The sequence below is a fragment of the Coturnix japonica genome, chromosome 1 (genome assembly GCF_054131305.1).
Source record: "Coturnix japonica strain WE chromosome 1, WE-NBRP24, whole genome shotgun sequence".
In the NCBI taxonomy this organism is placed as follows: domain Eukaryota; kingdom Metazoa; phylum Chordata; class Aves; order Galliformes; family Phasianidae; genus Coturnix; species Coturnix japonica.
In genome coordinates this window covers 26,101,772-26,121,428 of record NC_140663.1, presented here as the reverse complement: position 1 = coordinate 26,121,428, position 19,657 = coordinate 26,101,772, and the positions used below count along the sequence as shown (strand labels likewise).

At 39.5% G+C, this 19,657-nt stretch overlaps 1 protein-coding gene across 2 annotated transcripts in view; it reads right to left on the bottom strand.

Moving 5' to 3' along the window:
• PDZRN4 (PDZ domain containing ring finger 4) overlaps positions 1-19,657 on the bottom strand; it is a 238,055-nt gene that overhangs the window by 98,764 nt on the left and 119,634 nt on the right. Inside the window, exon 1 of one of the 2 annotated variants that reach the window (XM_015854565.3) lies at positions 5,518-5,790. The exons of the other annotated variant lie outside the window; for it this stretch is intronic. Within the exon in view, the coding sequence (XP_015710051.2) occupies positions 5,518-5,586 (69 nt within the window). The 5' untranslated portion in view covers positions 5,587-5,790. Of the gene's footprint in view, positions 1-5,517; positions 5,791-19,657 lie in introns of those variants that run through there. 2 annotated transcript variants of the gene reach the window in all.

Here is a 19,657-nt window from a genome sequence, read left to right as displayed (position 1 = left end):
GTAGACTTTTAGGAAACCAGACGACAACCTCCTTACATGCCTGGTTGAAGCATGGCCACCAGCTGTCTGCATGGTCAGGGCTGTTTATCTTAGAGCAACCCAGATCCCCATGGCACCATCCTCCAGTACTTCCCAGGGATCCTTCATAACTCAGTGTTATTCTGTGGTGGGAACCTAAATCCAGGCCAGGGGCTCTGGGGGTCTGTCTCTGTTGGGCAGATGTTGCTGTTGAGGTCCAACACCCCCTGCAGCACAGTCAGCTCCTCTGCAAGGGCCAAACACACAGTTGTTAGCAATGCTCCAGCACAGGAACCTCCTCTGGAGTACAGTTTACAGAAACCTAGTTACTTAGATGAATACTGCTCTATTATCAGTTTAAAGAAAAGAAACAAGCAAACAGAAAAGCCAGAGACACTGTGACTGCTAACCACAGACCATCTCATGTTCATCAGGGAAAGCCAGCTTTTATGAAGTTAGTTTTAAAATTCTTTTTACTTCAGCAGAGAAATTCCAAGCAAGTTTCTAGGACATGGTTAGAAATGCCTGACAAAGTCTACTCGATCATCTTCTTACTATAAAGGCCTTGCTTTACTAATATGAGACAGTGCAGCTGTTAGGGGAACTCTATAGAGCTGGGCTCTAAACTTCTGCAGCTTAATTGAGAGAAAATGGTACAGTTTTGTTAAATTCTTGAAGCATATATATATTTTTAAAGATTTTAAACAGATACATCAGTATTCAGAAAAGCTGCATGGAAAGATTCAGAATTGGGTGTCTCTATCTTGTTTAGAAATTTAGACAGAAACTAGAATGGAATGCTGGGGATTGCAGCAACATTAAATCTGCTTTTGCAACTGATTTAATTCAATTAGGACAGTTCAACTGACTTCCACAAAATTATATCTAGATTCTTTTCTGTTCACAATTTCCAGAGCTAAAAGTATCCTGTCACAAAATTTCTATTAAAAATAAAGATTATGTATAAATGGACCCCAAAATATATTTGAGGTGATGTAGCGCAAGATGGTACTTTCCCATTGCTGGTGAAATTCACAATAAGAGTTTGGAATAGACACTGACACACAGCAAGCAAAGGCGATGCAAAATCTTTTGTCAGGCACCTCCAGAAAAGAAGGAGGGCTAGTGACAAACTCCACACTGAGGAGTAGCCACATAATGTCTCTCATGGCATTAGAACCAAAAATGAGTATTAGTGGCTGGAGGCTGGTTCAGAAAGAAAATAAAGATCACATTGTCTAGTGTATTTAATTCTCTGAATAAATCCAGACTTCACTGAGATCAGAGAAGGCAAGTCCCAATGACAAAAAAATCATGCTTGGCCTCCGGTCTTCTTTCATTATTGCAATGCCAGCTATTAGGATCATGTTCTGAAAAATACAGAAGTGCCTCTGCTTTTTCAGCAGGCAGGCCTGATGTGTCTCCTGTGAACACTTTTCAGTGTGAAGAGATGAACCACTACCACTCAGTACTTCAAGTAGCCCAAGGGATGTCAAAATGAACATAAAATCAGAACTCTAAAGTGGTGAAAATTTGAGCCTTATGCTAATTATGGAAACCAACACGAGAAGCAAACTGCATAATCAGTCTTCAGAGGATTTAAAAACGCTGCAAGCAGGCTCTACTATCATCTAAGGTCAAATGTAAAATGAAAATGTGCAACCTTTTAGCTTTAATCCCAGCTCTTCTACCGCTTACTTTTTCAAGCCATCCCACACTGCCTCTGTTTTCCCTTCCAGCTTCCTTCTCTTCTCCCTTCCAATTCTAACTTCACCTGACCTGAGACAGTTTCTTGTCATGTAACACTAAAAAGTTTACAGTGGTCTTCAACTGATTTCTGAAAGTACTGTGTTCTCTCTCTTCCTTTCCTCTTTGTGTTAAATTGCCCGTTTTGAAAACAAAGCTTAAAAAATCCAGCAAACAGAAACACTTCCATATGATATTCATAAAACAGAGTGGAAAATCAGCATTTCCTTGAGCTTCACTTAAAGCTAGTAAAGATCGCTGGAGACAAATGATTAGATGCTATTCCAGTTCCATTCATAGAATCATAGAATTGCTCAGGTTGGAAAAGACCTTAAAGATCATCAAGTCCATCTGCAACCTAAACATACTACCCTAACTAACAACACTCCACTTAACCATGCCCATTCCCTCCAGGCTTTGGTATATTAACTCTTACTTTCCACTAAAGCAGAAGATTCCTTGCCATTTAGCTAAGAAATGACTTATACTCTCTTCTTTCAAGCTCTATTCCTAAGAGACACCAGCACCCAATAGGTCCCACCCAATCTAAGTGACTCAAAGTAGACTTCCGGGCTGCACACTCATTAGCTCAATCCTGCTTATGCAGCATGCAGGAAATAATGATGAAGTGCCCCACAGAGTAGTATGTAGGGCCATAAATTTCAAACTGAGACAACTTCCATTTGTCCACCGGCAGGCATATGGAGACAAGGACTTCGATGGGTGCTCAGCAGCACTAGGCTCTGCCTCATGCGTTCTCAGGGGAAAGTTGAGAGCAAAGCTGAGGCATTATCGTGCCCTGAGGACAGGTGAAGAGGCACTCAAGAGAACAAGGATGCTTCGCCAATGCATAGTGGTATCTGAAAAGCCTTTTTTCTTAAAACATGAGGGTTTGACTTTTTGTTTTAATACCAATTGACACATGTGAGACACAGCCATCAAAATAAGTCTTCAGCATTCAAGCAAATGCTGTTTTCTGAGCAGGCCTCCATGGTCCCTGCATTCCTACCTAAGTGACAGGCACTGAGCCTGGAGGAGGGGGTGGGGAAGAGTGAGGAATACATATTCTAACAATGTCTTCATTTCCCAGCAGCTCTACAACAAAAAGCTCTCCAGTGCTGAATCGACCTCAGTACAAACAGTAGCAGAAAACAAGTCTTGCTGTAAGCATTTGCATGGCTTTCCTCTGCAGGCATGCTTTGCTTGCCTTTGTTTATTGCATTTTCAGTATGAGAGCACAGTGACCGCCCACAGAATCAGGTAGCCTAGCACTGGAAAGGTGAGAGATGAGGCGAGGATTGCTGCCTTATATGAATATAAATTACTCTATCTGATCCACATATGCTAGTGAGCCACAGCTCATCCTCAGTCAGTTCATGTCCCCGACAGGATAACTTGTCCCAGGCTCTCCAGAAATCATGCAGATGAAAGAGCCAAGGCTGTGGAATAGGAATTATAGGACTGGAGAGTTAAAAAGGGATTTGCGTATCAAGTAGTAATGCCTGTCTTGGCTTAATTTAATTTATCATATTCTACTGCTGCTCCCACCTCCCACCCACAGCAGCAAACCAGAACTGTACACAGACAGAGCTAACTGTGGTGTGATCCGCTGCCTGATCCCTGCTGTAACACCTGGTTACTCCTGTGCTCAGAATCCTTTGGGCTCTGACCTGCATACATCGAAACAAAGATAGCGAGGGGTTTACAGATGAACATAGGATCTGGCAGTGAGCATACTAAGTCATTTCCCAGCTCTCCTTCTGCACCTTATCAGTGACATTTCCCTAGCAGCACAAGATGCAGCGCCAGGCTCGCTGCATTTAACTCCCCAAGGAACCTCACTCAGGCTCTCCTCAGGGGTTACCCTTTATCTGGAAGCACCGGAGTAAAAAGTAAAAACATTAGTTCATTCTGCACCTTGGTTGTTTGTATCCACAAACACACCAATTCAACTGCACAAAGGATAAATAAAGGGAAGAATGCCCTAGCATCATGCCCCCACCCTTTTAGTTCACTAATCATTTCAGTAGCATTTATTGCTGCACAACATTAATGCAAGGAATGCTTTGCAAATGCATTCGCTCTGAAACAGCTTCTTTTCTCCTTAAACACATGCAGCCATTCAAAGACTGTCTAATCCCCTTCAGAGTGTAACCCAAATTTCTTATTCTCTGGCACAGAAAAGCAGGCACTGACCTACTCCACTCTCCCCATTTTGCACTTTCAGATCAGTTTGGCAGTTCAGAGCTGGGAGGGGGAAAGGGAGGAGATGGAAACGTGCTGTTGTGCTTTTCCCTCTGCTACTGCTATAAGAAAAGATGATGGCTGGCTTATGAGCCACTACTGAACTAAAGGGAAGTGTTCCACCTAGAGACCATCTTCAAGTGCCACAGCAGCGGGCAGTTACCTGCAAGCAGACATTCTTTTAGGACTGAATATGCCTGACAGTTCATTGGTAAAAAACGATGCAGAGGTATTGCCCCCAGTAGTAATTAACAATGTTAATCTTCTTCTTCCTCTCTATGGTGATAAAAAGAGTCATTTTTGTATTTAATTAATGCAGAGGATCATTTTGGAAACTGGCTAATGAGGCTCTGATCACATTACCATGAAAATGTGCATTAACACTGCAACTGAGGAGGCTGCTTCATGTGTAGAGAATCCACTTTGTAATTAGCCCACTGCGAAATGAATCACGTCAGGAGGAATTCGCAGGGAACCAGTCGGCAATGGGCACTTAGCTGCTGCTGTGCCAATAGACCACCAACGCTGCGAGCTGTTTTCTCCTCCACGCTGCCTGTCAGCAGCAGCACAGCCCCAAACTGCAGCGCTCAGCCTCCGTCAATGGCAATGTGTCAAAGCGAGGACAAATTACGGAGAGGGAGCGAGCAGATGCTGAAAGGCACTAAACTTCAGTCTGTGAGGTTCTGCTGTGCCGAGGGAAAAACAAACAAAAAGCCGCAAATCAAATGCTGATTCAATGGGATCCGAGCAAAATTGTGGGCTATTATGGTAAGTGCTTGTTTCGTCTTTTCTCGTCTTATTCCGTAGGAGCTGGGAACACGTTAGCAGCACATTGCTACGGTGCTGCTCACGCTGCTACCATACCATTCTCCTGCTGTTGAATGAGACGCCGAAATAATGGGATGGGATTAGGATCTTTGTCTAGTAGCAAGCAGGAATAACACACACAAGGGATGAACAAGAAGCACACCTCAACCATGGAGACCCTGTTGTACTTGGTACCTGGTTAAAGGTAACAAGCATGTTCTGGAATAATTTCCATTTTAATTAATTTGCAAATTTAACACACATCCCAGCCAGCACAGACATGCCATAAAAACTTTGTTCCTTAACTTAGAAATACCTGAGATCACAGACCCAACATTATCAGAGCCAACAATGCAACTTTACTGAAAGGAGTCTTATTAGCAAAGCCAAGGGCTCTGTCAAAACACAACCGACATGGTTCAGTGAGACTGCTGCTATATGACTGACATCTTGGCAGAAGATACACAAAAATGTTAAAAGAATCCCACAGGAAGTCATCTGAAGGGGGAGTGGCAAATGAGTAGAAAACAACAGGCACCCAAAATACCAATAATTACCACCCCCCCACCCTCCCAGTACAACTTAGCAAATTTGCAAAAGGAAAAAAATAAAAGCAAAAGAAAACAAAAGCATCTCTACTTACTGTCTGCAAAGCACACACATTTTTAATCTGGAGATGCTGGTAATATCCTCTGCACTCACCTGTGAAACTTCATAGAGCAGTTTGTAGTGTTCCTCTCTCTTCTGAAAAGTGCACAGATTGCAGCCCATTCTAATACGCAACACAGGAGCAAAGCCTCTAATTTCCCCAGCACTGAAAGGCAAATGCACTGACAGGGAATCACCCTCCAGACTTGACTACTGTTTTTCATCAGTCACTCCAGCCCAGAAACACAGACACACCACTGTGCGCGGGAAGCACCAGGCAGGGCAGTGTGTAGCAGCATGCTCTTCTTCCCTTTCCCTAACTATCTTACACTCACGTATACACACAGAGTTTCGACTCAGTTCATGGCAACACTCCCCCTGTCTCTGCATCAGTGCACATGACTACACAGATTCTCACTCATGAATATTAATAGCCTCTCATTGATTATTTATGACAGAACGTGTTAGCGGGGAGGGGTGTCATAGCTGCTGCTGATGACAGATGAATATTCACTAATTAAGAAGCAAATGTACTGTGGTTAAACAAAATTCACTTGTGTCAATACCATCTCTGTTTATTAAGGTTAGAGGGACTGGGGCTTGTGTATTTCACCCACGCTTGCCTTAATTTTTACAGTAATTTTGAGACTAATTCATGAATGGGGATGGGAAAAGCACAAGACAAGTCTTATGTTAGGTCTCCACCTTGTGCAACAGGGATCATCTAATACATTTATGGTATTTGTAAGCATTTTAAGGGGGTGCTTATAAAACCTGGGTTGATGTTGCTAAAAAACTGAAAGCAAAAAAGGAGAGAAAATTAACCCAGATGCTTTCACTGCTAGCATCAACTGTGACACAGTCAAATTTAGCCAAAATTCCAGTGTACTCATAAAAAAGCACAAGTCTGTAACAACTTGTCATAAATACCCAGTGTATGTGGAATTGCAGGCAAGCGTGATGATGTGTTTTACATATATGCACACATCTCACTGCTTATTAAATAATCTCGCTTACAAGTCACTTTTGGCATGTAAAACAGATTAGTAGTAATTACAGCCCCAGTTCAACAGTTATACCCTCTTGGACTCCTGGATATCAAAGCTTCTATTATAGCATGTCATTATATCTAATTTTACCATTTTTATATTAGATCTTAATGCCCCCACAGTTCTCAGTATGCATAAGGCAAGCATGCATTTAAAATTAAACCTACATGTTAAATGCTAAGACCGATGGAAATCACCACTTAATTCCACGTTGACATTAATTCCTATGCTGTATATTGTGTAATCCATTAGAACAGTTCCACAAGGTAATAAACCCCATAAACAGAGATGGAACATGAAAAGTTTCTTTTGTTTCTTCGCTCCTTTATCAGCAACTCTGCTAATCGAGAACTACGCCCTCGTTTCAAAGCATCTTTAATCTGGCGGCGATAGCAGGTGGGATCCAAAGCAAAAATAATTACTCGGAAACCAATGAGACCAGTTAGTTGAGATTGACACTGGGCCCTAAAGAGTTGTAATTACTAAGCACTGATGTACAGCTATTGTGTGCGGTTTTTTCGGTGCAGTTTCCTAAAAGTGCTTTGTCAAACATTTAAAATCGATAACAGGAAATGATTCTAATGAGCACTAATTGTTAACAAATTGGCTTTGCATCCAGGAGCACCTCAAACACCACCACTACTGGGTAGCAAGAAGATCAACAATCATGCACTGCTTATCAGTCCTGTCCCTTGGGATGTAATAATCCGATTTTCTGGGCCTTCATTTTATCTAACAGCTGGGATGAAAGCCAAGCAGAGAAACCTAGAGGAAAGACTGGACCATTGCTGCAAACTCTACACATAAGTAAAGCTTGCTAGAACCTCTATGTTAATTACAGATAGTTTGGAACTAAAATTTAATTAATTAAATTTCATCCCCTTTAATAAATGGGCAGAGTCAGGAGGAATCAAATAGTGATGACTAACAGAGCAAACTCGTCTTCCATCAGCTTCTATATCAGAAATATAACATTAAGATTTGTTTAATATGGTGATAAAATACAAGTAGGCAAGTTCAATTTGGAACTCTCTTTAAGTCCAAGGAGTCCCAAGCCAAAACATAGAGGTGGGTTCATCACTGTCTGAAAGAATCAGACTGTGTTCTCTTCCACGCCACAGTGAAACACTGCTTATGCTGAGAGGTTTAAACCCATGAAGCAAACATTAACTCAATCTTTGAAGGTTTCTATATTGCGAGGTGCAGAAGGATTCTCAGATGTGCAAATGCTGAACCTAAGAAAGTCAGATCAAGGAACCAGACAACAGTCGTGCAAGGACAGCCGTGCCATCTTTCGATGAAAGTGTTCTCTCCTTCCACTGACACAACTTCCTATGACACATTCACAGCCTGAAAGCTAAACTAGACTCACAAAAGGAGCCAAGATTTTACCTGATATATTTTTGCTATCCCCTTACAATTAATTCTTAAAATAATAATAATAATAATAAAATAAAATTATAAATTACTACAGGAATCTGGTTTCACGTGTTCAAGAAACAAACAAAAGAAACAACAAATATGAAATAAGCAGTGGAAAACTGCAGTTAATCTTTCATCAGTTCCCCTTGACAGTTTCTTTTTTCATTGCTCTTCCTCTCCTTCTTTTGTTTCCTTCCCTGAAGCCGACATAGGCTCTTCTGCATTCATTTATCAAGTGCCTGCCCTTTGCCCATACATACAATAAAAAGGGTTCTGTCTCCTGCTTCTACTGCCACTGATGGGCACAGTCTACAGGGATGAATAGATTTACTTGAGAAGGAAATATATAATTTCTAGGTTCTTGAGCTCCATCTAATATATGCTGCTCTGATTTTACATGTGGCCAACATACCAAACTTCATACATAACAAAATGAAATTCAAGGTAAAACTCAATTAACTAATGACTAAATTGAAATGTATTATGTGATTTTACCCAGCTGAATTTTACGTAGGGAAAGAAATCAATCTCTCTCCTTCCTTCCTCCCTTTTTCACCTCCTCTTAATCCCCCTCCCACATCAGATTCGTAGCTAAATGGACCAAGGAGGTACTAAACCGTAATCAAGTAATTCTTATTCTACATGTAATTCAAAGATATTTGAATAATTCAATACTTCTCTTGATTGTGGAGTTCTCCATGTTCATTACCTATAATTTAATGTTACCTTAAAGACTAAAATCATAATTTACAGTCAAACCAGGAATGCAGTAATGCGAAGTGATGGAGTTCAATTTCATGAGTTACAGCAAAATTTCTGTTAACATTTTTAAACAAGGTGCCCTTGTTTAGGTCCCCTAATTCATCTTAAGTATCAAGGAGATGACTTATACACTTGGAATATAGTTTCCTCATTGAGATACAGAAGCATCCAACTATAAGCAGTCATGCTTGAAAGTTTATCATTCCAAATGGGAAAAATTTAAGGCAACGACATCAGAAATTAAAGGTCACTCACTCTTTTATCTTCTTTATCACACAGGTAAAAAACATTAAATGAATGATAATCAGTTCAAGAAAAGATCGTGAAGTTGTCGGTCCAAACTCAGTGGTAAAGCCCAGTGAGGCAAATGTAGAATATCAAGTTTTGTTTGCCCTTCTCAAACATGAGTTCTGCCTCTGAATTTACCAAGCCCTATGCATACTACATAAATTTTGAAGAATCCCTGGGAATTCAGCTAAGAGAATTGACAGCAATGCAATTTATAGCATTAGGGCTGCAAAGCTGTAGAAGAAAAATAATAAAGAAAAAAGGGACTTCCTTGGAGAATGGAGTGTAGGATGTAGAATCTCCATGTTCTGTTTTTTCCAGGAGGATCACACATCAGAAAATTATGCAGGTCGTTCTGACTGTACATCAAATGTGGTCCATAAGTGATTCTATGATCAAGCTTAAATGCCTCCTGGAAGGCAGGGACCACTCATCATATGGCAGAAGTCCTGTTTACTGGGACATTTTCTATCCAGAGTGGAACTGACATTTATGGACTGTACTACAAAGCAGTGGGATTACCGGTCCATAGTGTAAGCATGTTTGTGAGAAAAAAAAGGGAAAGTGATCATATGAAGAACCTTCTCTTCCAGGATGCCTTTCAGCACTGGAGTTACTCATCCTTTTTGCTCTCTGCAGCAAAAAATAAAAAAGAGCAAATAACAAACAAACTAAAACTCCACACTCAACACTTTATTTACCATCCTTGTTTAAACAGGCTTGTAAGCTTTCTTTGGGGAAAAGTACCATGCCTTTAACAGACCTTCTGGCCAAACTTCTAACAGCTCACGTCTTATTTCTCTTCTCTAAGTTTTGTCTGTGATAGTGTTCTCTCAGACTTTCAGTCAGCTTGTCTTCCCTATCTTTTCTTAAACCACTCCCATAATCAAATATAGAGGTATTACATGATAGGAAATTATGTCTCTTCTGTTCTTTAAGGCTTTACAAATTGATTAATTATACATTAATTATAATTGAGTTGTGGATACTTTCCTTGAAATACAAGTTCTGTGTTCAACCACGGGAAGAGATCAAGGGGGATGAGAGGGTTTTTAGGAAACAAATGACAACAGCAAAAACTGTCATCGGGGAACTGCACAAAAACAAGCAATACCTGCACCTGAACACAGCCAGCAGTTTTCCATCTGTAAATCATTCCATGGAAATGGAGAATAGACGAGAAACACAGATGTAAAATAATTCACTTTCTCCACCTTTTTTGTCCTAATTTTTATTTTTCCCTCTGACACAGAAGCCATTCCTTCTCACATTACATTACAGATAATAAATTTAAAGCAACAAAAGGAAGTTTGCACTTTTTTCCAAGTAACTGTGGAACTCAGTGCAAAACCCACTGGAAGAAAAAAACTGAAAAAGGTTCAGAAAGGTATGAGACAACTTTATGACAAAGAACTGTCAGCAGTCATCTGCCCGCTTAAGAAGTCTATAATTCACTGACTACTGGGAGCTATGCGATAGAAGTGAGAGATCTCTCCATGTTTTCTCCTGCCTGTGTGTTTATTGTTGGCCTCTGAAATCTAATATTGGCAACATGATATCTTTACTAATTCAATACTAAAGCTGAAAATTTACCAGTTTTTGCACAACAAACTAGGATATGTACTAAATCCAAACTTCCTTAGCCAACGTTAGCTGGTAAAATAGCATGTAAGTAAGTCAACAGCATTACAAGTCTTTACTAATGGTTGCATAATGACTTTGAACTTAAAAAATGCTTCTAAAACTACGTTTCATCACTACTTCTCAAGTCATATATTTTTAAAACAAACAAAAAACAACACAGAACAAACACAATAAAGAAACCAACAAACAAACCACAGAATTTGTTATTATTATTATTATTATTATTTATTTTTTTTTTGCCACATCTGAAGATTAAACCTGAGGTTTTTTGGCTCTGTAAGAAAGCCTGTCTATAGATCTGAGATACTGCAAACCGACTTGAGGCACAGAGCCTGAAGTGCCACAATGGGAAACTGAGCCCACAACACAAAACACAAATTCAAATACTGAAGCAGCAGGAACTGGTTCACAGGATGGGAGCAGCAGCAAGGAATCTCCACCTCTGCTCTGCCCTCTGGTACCCACATCATTTAGAAGTGCGTTTTCTTTTTACATTCTTACTTATTAAAAAAAGTAACACCTGTCTTGTAGGAGTATTAATTCAACAAACCTTTTAAGACTTTTCATAGCTTTTCAAAGAATGGATTATCTAGTGATGTTGCACACATCTTAAGTTCTTCTACAGAGGCCACCTTCACAGTCTCCAGCAGTCAAATGAAATTATCATGTCTTGTGTGGTTTACTAATTAAAAGTTTTAAGTAGCGTTCATGGGGTGTGAATCAGTATAAAAGTATGAAAGACAAAAATATGACTTTTGATCTGAGAAAGTCCCCTGCTAAAATGACAGCGAGCAATGTGAGGGATCAGAAAAGCTAAACAACCGATAGACCAGAATGATGTTTTCAATGCAGGATGGCTAAAATACATGACATAGTGGTAGATAGCACTGCTTGTTTGCTGGTTGCCTTCTGGCTTAACTACCCTTAGCTGGATAAATCTAAACAGTAGTTCTATCATATCCAAGTATTTCCAAAGAGAAGTGAAAATTCTGCAAAGAGTATCCTGTCATATAAATAATGCAGCATCATTATAAGGATATATTTACCAATATAGACATTTCATTGTTTACTGGCAAAGCTCATACAAATAAAAGTCTGGAAGAATGATTAAGCGATAAATTCAGTATTATTTTGTCTTGCCCAGTGTAAACAACCTATTCCACCTTAAACAGCAGGATTAGGCAAAGTCTTCATGACTCTGTATGGTTTTTCATAGTATTCAAGTACAGAAAGAGAACTGTACTGAATCAGGCTATTAAATCAACTGTTTTCTAACTCTGTCAAAACATAAAGGCATTGTAATATTATTGCCAGAAGTTCATGTTACTATTGTAAAAAAAAAGTGTACTATTGTAAATAATAATAATGATAATAATAAAATCAGCATAGAAATAAGTAATTTCTTAAGTAAAGTCTCTAAAGAAATAGTAGGGCAGAGGGGAGTTGGTTGTTCTTCATGATCTCATTGCACTAAAATTAGTATCAGGCCGTATATGCACCTCTCAAATCTGGCTCTTAACACACACCTGATAGAATGATGGATGCAGGAGCTGCACTGTGCAGTGCTACGGGAGGAATCATTCATACTGCTCCAGTGTCTGACAGCTGGCTAGTTTGATTTAAAATTACAATTTGAACAGAAATCAGCTCTGTTTGTTGACAGCCATTAACTGCCTGCCATAAAAGCGACATTGATTCTGTTGTAGCCAGAAAAGGTTTTCTAATGATATAAAAGCAGCACCCCCTCCTATGAAGGTTTACTTTATACCCTGTTTGGGATCTCTAATGTGTAAAATCACTGCCAATGCACCTGCTTTCTAGAAGATCATTAGGTAAAAATCCCAACGAACTCCAATCAACCTGGCTTTAGTTACCTTGCCGTCTGCTCTATAAGAAAATTAATGTTATTAGCTGTGTTTTCCTCTGAAAATTGCTGGTGTTGTGTTACCGCGCCAGCTGTCTGGGAGGTGTGTGGGGCTGCTGGATGCTGCCCTGGGCCTGGCAAGCTCCCGGACCTCATGCTGGCACCATGGGGCACCCCACAGCAGCTGCTCCACCAGCGTGGGGGCACCAGAACCCCCCAGCATAGCGAGCCCTGCCGTGCCAGGCGGTCCCACAGCCCCACAGCCGGCTGTGCTCACCCAGGCCTTCAGAAAGCAGCAACGCCTGAGTGCAGGTGTGGGAATGTGAGAAGGGTGAAGCAACTCTTGAAGGGCCGCATGGACAGAAACAAATGAAATCTGATTAACAAAGCCTCTTTTTCTTCTCTGCTGTGCTTTCTTGCAGAACAAAAATTAGCATAGCAAATCCTGCTTTATCTCAGAACAAAATTTCAGATCCTTAATCTGAAATCTGCTGTTTCCTCACAGAACAAAGAGCCAAACCAAGGAGCTTCTCAGCTTCAGAAGGACATTTGTCACAGGTTGGTAGTTTTAGGGGACAGGTGCCAGCCTGGCCCTTGCTACCCAGCAGTGGTGACACCCACATGACCGCTGCTGTTCTCCCTCTGCCTTACTGCAGCACTCTGATGCTGCTGGTTGGTCCCAGCCCTCTGGACAGGTAAATCTTTTTGAATACAGTTTCCTAAAGACTAACTCTGCTGGAGGAAAGCAGCCAAGGTCTGTTTGCAGTACAGGAAAAGCATTCAGTCATAAAACAGTTGAATGCTGCAATTAAAGTGAACAGTTTAACTAATACTTGGTACAGCAACTATCAGAAACTCTGTGAATGTCAAAATCACTTAAAAGAAAACCTGAAATGGGTGGCAGACATTTTAGGGTCTCATTCACTTTCCAAGACTGAAGTAGTTAAAAATTCCAATGTATTCTGAAGATGGACTCCTCAGTGTCTTTCTTCAACATCAATTATTAGTATAAGTAGCAACACAAGTGCAATTCACCTGGGACAGAAACCATTTCCAATTAAGTTTTCACAGTGTGAAAACTATTTCCCTGAAGTCTTTGCATTTTAGATTTCAAAATATGCTCCCATTGAAATGCATGCTCAAACTCTGAGTGTATTTTGATTATCAACATCTGTCACAAATAAAGATTAAGTGCAGAATAGAGAAATATGGTGAGAAATGAAACAAAAATCTGCTCAAAGAATTTCTGCCTTATTAGTTCTCCACTGGTATTCTCTCCAGTCCTGGAGTTAGGAAAAGGGAAGTATCCCTATTTTTAATTGAATATATTTGCTTATCAGAAATGTCAGCATGCTTTGTCCGGTACCACAGTATGTGCCTTTGTTATCCTTAAACATTATCGAATAAGGCTAAGTGTTTTAGGAGATATTCTTTGGAGATCTCCACCTCAAAAAGCTCCACGCCACTTGTACAACATTTATCAGCTGCTCTAGCAAGCCAGATGTTGTAATTACATTTGCAAGAGTTTAAAGATGCTCTCACACTGACACCTTCCCTGTGCTCCTGGAACTAACCAACGACTTTGCCCACTCAGACCAAAGCACTCCACTGTAACAGATAGACCTAATCTTATGTACTTCAAAGATGATTTTAGTAGTACCAAATCATTTAAGTCCAAAAGGAATACAGTGTGCTTCAGGACAGGTTGGCAACTCCAGTGGCTAAAGCTGACCATATTTCTACTAGTTTATGAGAACACAGCTTCCAGATTTTCAACTCTTCGTTTTCAGCATGGAGAGAAAGATTCTCTCATTTACCACAGGAAAGAAAATGACATCTGTGATAAATGAATTTATTTATCAGGCTTCCGACTACAAGAGACATGCATGAGAGTATGTGCTGAAGGGAAAAGCTGCACATTTCCAAAACTCCCTTATATTTCACTTTTACAACTCAAAAAATTGAGTCAAGCCTCGTTTCTGTCATTGGCTCTGTTGAGATCAAATACAAGTTATAGATAGAAAAACAAATAAATAAATAGATAAAAATCAAACAGAAAAATGGACTGGGGAGGAAAGTTGTTTTTTTCTGCAAGACCTTCACCTCTAGGCTGAATCTCTTTCATTTCTGTTGAGTTCTTGTGTAGGACACTAGGATTATATGCATCAACCTAATTCAGTGATAAGAAAATCCTTCCTATAAATCCTACCATGTGAGACAAATCTGTCAAGATCTTGATTATCAAAACAAATGAACAGACAGTAAAATGTGACATGCACAGTATATACTTTACATGATAAATTAGCCCTTGCAAAACTGACAGACATACTGTATCCGGATGTTAAGATTGCTATGGAAAACAACACTTTTTCCTCCACAGCTACTGAACTACAAGTTTCTAAAGGAATGATTGACTACTAGCAAAAGACAACAAATTTTCTATGGTTAAACACCACCTGCATATAGCAGACATATTTCTGCAGTGTTCTTCAGAAGCTAATACCTCAGTGACCTCAAAGTGTCACTGGAGTGACTATAGCCAGAAGCTGTAAAGTTGTTCTCTTTCCCTTCAGTATATGCTTTTAGTGATTTACACTAATGCTTTAGGGATTCAAATAGTGATGGTCAAATAAATTAGGAAATGTAACTTATCATGTGCTGAGCAACAACATTGTCAGCTCAGGGAAAGCAAGAAACTCCTGTCTCAAGTTAGAAATGTGAAATACAACTTCAGTTACTTTATCTACCCGAAAGTTTAGATGCTATTCATTCCTCAGAACTAAGTTAACATGTAAGAACAGAGGTTCTTCTTCCCATATATATATATATATATGTATGTATATATTCACACTTTCTGCTTCAATGAAAATTGTGAGAAAGCTCTCAATTTCAGCATACTTCACATCCAAGATGCTGTTTGGAACAGCTGAAGCAGGAAACATAGTAATGCATTCAAAGCAGCAGAGCAAACCTCAGTAAGAATTTAGTAAATCATCTTTAAGAGTTATTTTTCTCAACAAGTCATAAGCATGCAGTCAAGAGCTCTCCTGCACAGAAACTAAAGCACCAGAGAAACTAAAAGGTGACAGTACAATCCTGACCTAAATCGTTGAGAACCTAAATCACAATGGACTCGCATTTGCTATAAAAAAATAACACGAATTTCATACAGTAATCCTGACAACTTCACTGATTACTTCTCCTGGAACTCTGTCAGAAATTCAAATTAATTTAGTTTCTCCAGGCTCTCTTAACACTTAACAAAATCCAAACATAACTGTGTTCTCATTGAGCTCAAAGGATAAGTGGATACCAGCTAATCACAAACTCTCATTTAGTTGTTAATTTCTCTGATTATAGGGTACCTTCTTCCTTTTAAGTTATGAAACATATGCGTATTGGTCATTATCCAATAAGGCTTAGACCCAGCTATGCCCACATCATAACCATCATACAAACTGATCAGGTGTCTGTATTTCTAGAAGGTGCTTTTGACATCTTTCTACCTCCTACTGTAGTTAATCAAAAGGTCACAAGTCAACTGATAAAATCAATCATTTAGTTGCTTTTCCAAACACATGCTATCGTAATGAAAAGTGATAAAATAAGGATGAGAGGAAAAGATCCTGAAAATTGTGATCTGCAGCAAGTTTGTCAAAGCTCTGTTTGTACTGTTGGTAGAGGAACATAATTTAAAAGGTTATTTCTATTTGAGATAATTTTAATTATTTTAGGCATATGCAGAAAAGAGGAAAGTAAAACACATTGGTTTTAACTATTAAATCTTAGCTTCTATCAAAAAAAAAAAACAAAAAAACAAAAAAACAAAAAAAACCCTTCTACATGTCAGTAAAATATTTACATGACAACAGAAGTCAAGTTTCATACAAAACTTTTCATACAGATGAATCAAAGTATTTTATAAAGTCAGGTAACTTTATCATCCATGTACAAATATGTGAATAATACAAAAAACAAGTAATGTACAATGCTTAAATACTACAAGTAATTGCCAAAATGTAGTTCAATTGTGCAAAGCAGCAAGAAGCTCAAAGCTGGGGGAGCTACCCAACAAGAAACACGGTGATGGCAGAGCAATAGCAAAGGAGGGGATAGAATCTGGGGGATTTCAGAAATTGTTTGCAGTAGCAGCAATAACAAAATCAAGATATTTTGTATACCTTGCAAAGAAACAAAATAAATGTGACATTAAACTCAATTTTAAACAAAAAACAGTCTCTTTGCTGGTGATGCTTTCAATAAGCCATGTAGAATACAAAACAAAATTGTTAGTAACTTCTCACCGGCAACACAAATCTATGCAGTTTATCTCATTTTCTCCTCTCCTTCCTTTACTGTACAGTGAAATTTCACTTTTGCACATGTTCCTCCTTGTTTTCTTGTTTTCTATGCCCAAATTAAATTGTGTGCCCCACCATAACTCAGTATTTGTTCCCCACTCATCCATTTATTACCATAAACTGTACTGCTTTTACAGAAAATGTTCTCCTTCCCAAGTCTCCTCTGCCTGATTTCCCTTCACTATTGGCTTCAAAATTTCTTCATCTTATGCACCTTAGCAGGAGCTGAACGTTAAAATACTCCCTTGCTGGGCAGAAGGCCACAGAGGAGTCTTGCTAGGAGTGCGCCTGTGGATGGTCCCAGCTTGGGAGCTATTGTAAGCAACAGCTGTGTGCTTTCTCTCCTGTGCACAGCAAAACAAACTGGGATACCTGGGTTGCTGGTTTAATTGATTTTTTTTATTTTTTTCAGTCTGATCAATGCTATTTCACACTCTCTAGCACAAGCTCTGCTGATCCAACCCCCAGCTAAAAATAGATTGATCAAAGCAGCACCAAGGGAGGCAATATTTATCCCCCACAACACACAGGTAATGTCACGTTACAACTTCCTCTTTGCTTTCCTCTTCCATTAAGAGAGGCATGGAAGGAGAAGGGGGAAAAGGGACTCATAGGACAGAAAGGAGCACCAGCACTGGAAACTGCTGTTGTGTGTTTATCCATTCACATTAAGTATGGAAGAGGCAGTCACAGTTTGTGCCCCCTCAGAGCTCTTGCAAATTTTCATCCTTTCCATCTTCCAGGGGGTGACAGAAAATAGCAGTTCCTGACAAATTCTGGGGGAAAGCACAAGACCTAGCAAATAAATAATAGATGCATCTGTATCTTGAGAATGCCATCCTTCAAGTCCACACAAAGTACATATGAGAATTCCCTTAGGAAGCAATGTGAAGCTGCCAGTTCCATTCATGAAGTTGAATAAACGGATTTTCCTACTTCTTCCCTGCATTTCTTTAATAATCTGAATAAAAGTTGTGAACTAGTAACACAGCAGAATGTATTCATTCACCCACACAAGGCATCCTTTCCCTTGCCAAGCACTCCAGTAATGAGTGAGGTAACTGGAAAGGCCATGGGGAGCATCTCCTCTGCAGGAGGTACCTAACAGCCATGAACACAGAGAAGTAAGGCTGGCTTTGTCACTTAGTTCCACAGGAGAAGATTACATCCTATATAAAACTGACAACATCAAGGACTCCTACATGGGCATGGTGTGAAAAGTCACTTGGACCACTCCAAGAATCCATGTGAAAATGATACATTCTGTGCCAAACTTCTGGCATCTCATTCATAAGTCTCCTTAACATTTGTTTCTTCTAGGGAGTTTTTCTATATCAGATCCCTTACAATGAAACCTCTGCTCCTCTTCTAAGCTGAGTTCTGGGCTACTCCATAGCTGGGCTGTGACACCTTCAGATGCACCTCCTGAACCTCTGCCATCTGCTTCTGAACATACTATGTTTAAAAACTCCAAAAAGAAACATTTTCTTCACCCACTTTCACACAGAATTATTCCAGGAACAGATTTTCTAAACCAGAAATAGGAATCCAAAGTTTTCAGTACAAATGGAAGAATGAAATACACCCTGCTTCTGAGATAACACTAACACAGCTCCAGCCCAGGAATTGGGCCTTACAAAGTGTTTCTGCCAATTTGAACAACTGGAAACAATTTACAAAGAAATCACAGGCTGAGGATAATCAGATGTGCTATATTCACACACATTTCAAGACTGCTAAAGCAAATGTTTACCTTGGGAAACCACGGCAGAGTATTATATGATGAAGAGCTTGGCGTCACTTGCCTAGAAGCTCTCAGTTTGACCTGTGGGTACTAAATTAGAAGAATCACACTGTCTTCCCATTTCATTTTGCATAAAGTATCTTCTTCCCTGAACAACTGACTACTATGTTTTCAGAGTGTACCATCATTTTCTCATCATCCTCTCCACAGAAAATCATAAAAACCATTATTAAAACCATTATTTGATGCCTCAGCCCACAGCCCTGCGAGTGTCTGCTCTGCACCAACAGCTAACTGGACCTCAGTTGTGCTCAAACAGCCAACTGGAAAAGAGCCACCATATCTTTGTGCCTCAAAATCATTTTTAAAACAAAAAATAAGCTCCTGTTACAAATTAGGAGAATAATTTTCTTTCAAGTACTGTTTATACAGCGATAAGAATTATGTTTTCTACATTTCTTTAATATCCCAACCAGCAAGGACTCCTTCTCTCTCCCCAAGCCTCAATTTAACATGGTTTTTATTTACAGTATAACTTTCTGGAGATATTAAGGTGTTTTTTTTTTTTGTTGTTGTTGTTTTCTCTAAAAACAGATAAACACTGCCAAAGTAATTACCAAATACATCTCTCTCCGCATAGCCAACCAGGGCTCAATTTTGAAAACCTGTGCTATTAATAAATGACACACTGTAGTAAACTAATTGTATGTAAAGTCAACGGGTGCATGTTTAAGAATTTTAATTACTGCTCCATGATTGCTTTATATTCAACACATAACATCCAGGTAACACAGCCTTTATGATGATAAGCAGTTTAATTAGAAAGCCGAGATAAGAAAAAAATGCCTTTAAGTTACTGAATTTGCTCGTGCTGGCCATGCGATAACTTGAGTACATAGTTTCCCTCGGTATTTTAAAATTTGAAATGTTAATTCTACCCAAACCTTTGTTTCCTTGCACTGTTCCAACTGCTTTATGTGCCAATTGCTTCTCTCTGTCACGTCTGCCCATAGCACAGGTTCACTGGATGGCATAGACCAGCCTGCCTCTAAGCTTTGGG